This window comes from Toxorhynchites rutilus, chromosome 2, assembly GCF_029784135.1.
Source record: "Toxorhynchites rutilus septentrionalis strain SRP chromosome 2, ASM2978413v1, whole genome shotgun sequence".
Lineage (NCBI taxonomy): Eukaryota > Metazoa > Arthropoda > Insecta > Diptera > Culicidae > Toxorhynchites > Toxorhynchites rutilus.
In genome coordinates this window covers 51439790-51444754 of record NC_073745.1, presented here as the reverse complement: position 1 = coordinate 51444754, position 4965 = coordinate 51439790, and the positions used below count along the sequence as shown (strand labels likewise).

The 4965-nt window shown below is 33.5% G+C and overlaps 1 protein-coding gene across 1 annotated transcript in view; it reads left to right on the top strand.

Moving 5' to 3' along the window:
- LOC129764761 (uncharacterized) overlaps positions 1 to 4571 on the top strand; it is a 477799-nt gene extending 473228 nt beyond the window's left edge. Inside the window, exon 9 of the mRNA XM_055764228.1 lies at positions 3616 to 4571. Within this exon, the coding sequence (XP_055620203.1) occupies positions 3616 to 3743 (128 nt within the window). The 3' untranslated portion in view covers positions 3744 to 4571. The remainder of the gene's footprint in view (positions 1 to 3615) is intronic.
- The last annotated feature ends 394 nt before the right edge of the window (positions 4572 to 4965 follow it).

Sequence of the window (4965 nt, the reverse complement as noted above, 5' to 3'; positions counted from 1 at the left end):
GAGAAAGAGAAAGAGATCCTCCATCCAGTGGTCTCCTGTTTGCGCGCTGTTCAGCTGTATTCATCGTAGCTCTACCTGCAACTTTCGATCGCCTCGCGTTCGTTAACCAGCAATTCCAAATGAAATCGTCCTAAAAATGCAGATTTAAAAAACTTGTATTTTTGATTCCAATGAAAGTGTGTATTCCGTTTGGGTTGGAGAAAATATGAGTTTTCCACAGCAATTGGGAATTTTTTGACTCAAGCGTAACTTGTGAAAAGGGCGTATCGATTTTAGTAAGAGAAATCTTTGATAATTTATATCTCAAAAACTATGAGTCGTACCGAAATAGTGTTTTAGAAAAAGTTATAGAGTATTGATGGTTGAATATGAAAAAAATGTACACTGCGAAAAAAAAATAGTACTCTTTATTTTATTTACAAAATAAAAATCCAATTTGCAATATCCAAAATACATATTTTTTAATTTTTTTTTTCATACAAAATAAAAGTCATGCAGAAAATTTAAAAAATGGGCCAAAGATGGTAAAACTATTTTTGACGAACTTTGTGGAACATCGATTTTTTAGGAGTTTTCGAAACTTCGATTTTTTGTATGTTAACAATCATTTTTAGCCACAAATTATGAATCCTGATGTGATTCAAAACAAAAAAGGTTAATATCAATCTCCTTCTAAATGTAGCCATTCTCGAGATACTTAAAAAAAATTTAATATGTTTGTCGTGTTATACCGTCATGTTCATGAAATTTTATGAATTTACTTATAATTTCCAACAACTTATCCAAATACTTCATCATGGTTCATTTTTTGACTCAAGCGTAACTTTTGAAATGGGCGTATCGATTTGATTAAGAGAAATCTTTGATAATTTATATCTAAAAAAATATGAGTCGCATCGAAATAGTGTGTTAGAAAGAGTTATAGAGTATTGTTGACTTAATTTGAAAAAAATATACACTGAGAAGAAAAATTAGTACTCTTTTTTTTATTTACAAAATCAAATTTTAATTTGCGATATCAAATAATATGTATTTTTATATATTTTTTTCAATTTTTTCATATAAAATAGAAGTCATGAAAAAAAATTAAAAAATGGGCCCAAAATGATAAAACTATTTATGACGGAATTTGTGGAACATCGAATTTTTAGGAATTTTCGAAACTTCGAATTTTTGTATGTTAGCTATCATTCTTAGCCACAAATTTTGAATTCTGATGTGATTTAAAACAAAAAAGGTTATTATCAATCTCCTTCTAAATGTAGCCATTCTCAAATCGATACGCCCTTTTCAAAAGTCACGCTTGAGTCAAAACATGAACCATGATGATGTATTTGGAAAAGCTTTTGGAAATTATAAGCAAATTCATAAAATTTCATGAACATGACGGTATAACACGACAAACATATTAAAAGGGATTATATTTACTATAAAAAAGACAATGAATTAGAAATATTTTCTTAAATATTTCGAGAATGGCTACATTTAGAAGGAGATTGATAATAACCTTTTTTGTTTCAAATCACATCAGGATTCATAATTTGTGGCTAAAAACGATTGTTAACATACAAAAATTCGAAGTTTCGAAACTTGCTATAAATTCGATGTTCCACAAAGTTCGTCAAAAATAGTTTTACCTTCTTGGGCCCATTTTTTAAATTTTTTGCATGACTTCTATTTTGTAGGAAAAATTTAAAAAAAATAAAAAAATATGTATTTTGGATATTGCAAATTGAATTTTTATTTTATGAATAAAAAAGAGTACTAATTTTTTTTCTCAGTGTACATTTTTTTCATATTCAACCATCAATACTCTATAACTCTTGCTAAGACACTATTTCGGTACGATTCATAGTTTTTGAGATATAAATTATCAAAGATTTCTCTTACTAAAATCGATACGCCCTATTCAAAAGTTACGCTTGAGTCAAAAAATTCCCAATTGCTGTGGAAAACTCATATTTCCTCTAACCCAAACGGAATACACACTTTCATTCGAATCAAAAATACTCATGTTTTGTCATTTGTCGATTTCATTTGGAATTACTCTAACGTCAAACCATGCATTTTTCGGTAGTATTGTCAGAGGTTATATTGCACTTATTTTTTTGATTTTCTGGAAGGATGGTTAATGTTACGAAGACATGTCTCCGTGTTTTTATTTTGAGCAGCTGTATACTCCAGAATGTATCATTCTCGTTCAAATTCATGTGCATGGCTACGGAATTAGGATATTTTAGGATATTTGTTGTAATTCGTAAGGACGTATGATAAATTGTTGTGAATCTCGCGTTTGTCTTGAATGTTGTATGTTTTGATTGTATTATGTTTTTTTCGTGGGAAGTTGGGGGTCGTTGAAAAAAAATTCACAACGATGAAAATATGATTGGATTCGTGCAAAATATATCCATTTTTTCTCACCTTCTGTTGAGATTCAATCGAAATCGTACAAAAGATCAATGCCTCACAGAGGCACTATCAGAACAAATCTCTTCTTATCCCCTTTTTTATGAATTACATTCATTCTGTTTTCAGAATCATGCGATATTTCACACTTTTTAGTTCTCTTCTTCAGCTAGTTCACTTTTTTACCCAAAACAGAGCAGAAAGTATATTGAAAACAACACAATTTGCAAAATCACTAAATATTCAGAACAAAACTTCGTGATTCCGAAATCTATTTTTCACCTTGTATGCATTGAGTAACAGTGAAATTACGGTGTGAGCATTCCAACAATAATGTCAATAATGAATAGTTATTCGTGACACCAACCAAAACTAATAGCTCCGACAAGACAAATGTCGGAGTTATCACTTCGACGCTAATCATTTCTGCAGTAAATAGGAATGAGTCTTAAAAGAAAACTGGATGAAGAAGTTAAAAAGGAGTCCCAATTATTGTGCTTAGGATTATTGTTCGGAAAACAAACCTGAATTCCAGCAGATGCTTGAGGCATAGGAAAAAACAGAAAGCCAAAACCGGATTACACAAAAAATCATGAAAAAAAACCAATAGGCTGAATCAACACAAATTCCCATAACCGTACGAACGACATTAGCATCACATCGTCCGCTCGTTACCTTATCCTTTCCCAACATAAACCCCAAAAACAAAGAGAACCGATATAAATTATCGCCCTGCTAAAGGACAGCGGTCTAGTGATAGCAAACCGTAAAAATATCCTGATGGTCATAAAATCCCCATTTTATGACACGATTGAGAGGATTGAATCTGCTGCTTGAGTGTCGAGCGGAGCGCAAGGAATGTTTAACCCCAAATTGCTTCCCATTCGGGGGGACCAATTGGTTTCGATTGAAAGGGAACGTGATTTTTAATTTATAGGCGTGCCTCATCGTATCAAACTATTACTGAGAATATTAAATTCTTGTAAAACACTTATTATACTTACAAATATGGTCTTAACAATTCGGATAAAACTTTTAATGGCGTCCTGCGAAGCAGCTCGACAATCCAACATAGAATGCCCAACTCTGATGCCCTGTATGCCATTACAATAATTTCGTTCTCCGCAAATAACAATTTCAATTTCCCATCTTGTTGAAAATGCAGCAAAGTTAATCTCCAATTCCGTCTTCTCACCCCTCTCCCCGCAGGTACCGCCAACCCGTACGGAATTTATCAACGATCGTGTGCCTTCTCAGTACTGCTCGAAGCAGTCGACTTGAAATTCATCCTGAAGCAACTACTCTTCCTGCTGCTGAAGTGCTGCCTCGACAGATAGCACCACCCACTCCCACTTCTCCTCCCAGTCGTCGTCGCCAGCGTTGCCATCAGCAGCGGAGGTGTGCCGTTGTTTATGTTGCAAACTAGTTTGCACCGGAGCGGATAAGCGGCGGAGAGATACCTACTAGGAAAACTGCATTCGCAGCACTAGAGCGTAGATAAGTAATGGGGTGAAATCTTGTACACTGCGGGAAAACGAATGGGAATCGGGAATAGATGTGATGCGAGAGCATCAGAGCAAAAAACAGTTGTACCATAGTTAAAACAAAGAAAGAAAAAAAAGAAAACGCATGTCTATCTGTTGTGGCAACGATGCGAATGCGATCGGAAATAGCTCCAAACTCTTCTGAACATATGGGCGAAAAGTAGATAAATATCTTTTTACGTTGATGTTACCTTGTTTGATGGACTGTTTCTAGGTTAGTTATTTTTATACAATGAACGGAATTATGTGTGCAAAGAGGGATTCAATTGAAAAACAGTATTTTTGTATAAGTGGAAGTTTAGACGAGATATATATATTTTCGTTTTCGAAAAAATGAGAGAAAAAAATCGTGTTAGATATGTGAAATGAAGAAATGAAATAAAATACTATCGTATTATGTAACATGATCATAAAAGAAGAAACAAACAAACAAACAAAAAAAAACAAATACAGCGAGTGTATCTCCTAACAATATTCTATAGCAAGTATAAATACTTCAGATTAAACAAATAGAACGAACATAACACAAGATGGAACCACTTGTAATATAAGTATAGCAAAATGACAGAAAACAAAACGCAGCGAAATACAACATATTTTGGGAGAATAAACTGATGAAGTTTAATGCACCTTTCAAAAAGGTTTTGTGTGGTGTCATGTTATTTTATCACAATCATGCGGAACGCAAGCCATAATGTCACGCTCAGAACTAAAGATACCAGATCGGTTTATTGTTTTTTTTATGGAAATACGGATTAATGGATGCACGGATTAATTTGCAACATCTGTGGATTTATACTCTGTGTAGAAGACCTGTTGGTAAGGCGGTGTTAAGGTGAGATGAACATGCGGATGATTTGAATAGTTGTTGAATTTTATATAAGTCGATGGGTCTTCAAACTGGGCAAACGCGATAATGTGGACAAAAACTGCTCAACTGTGTGTTCTATTAATTTTTGTGACTTCGGTATTATGCAGTGATAGACATTCGTTTAGCCGCACTTGAAAAAAAAAC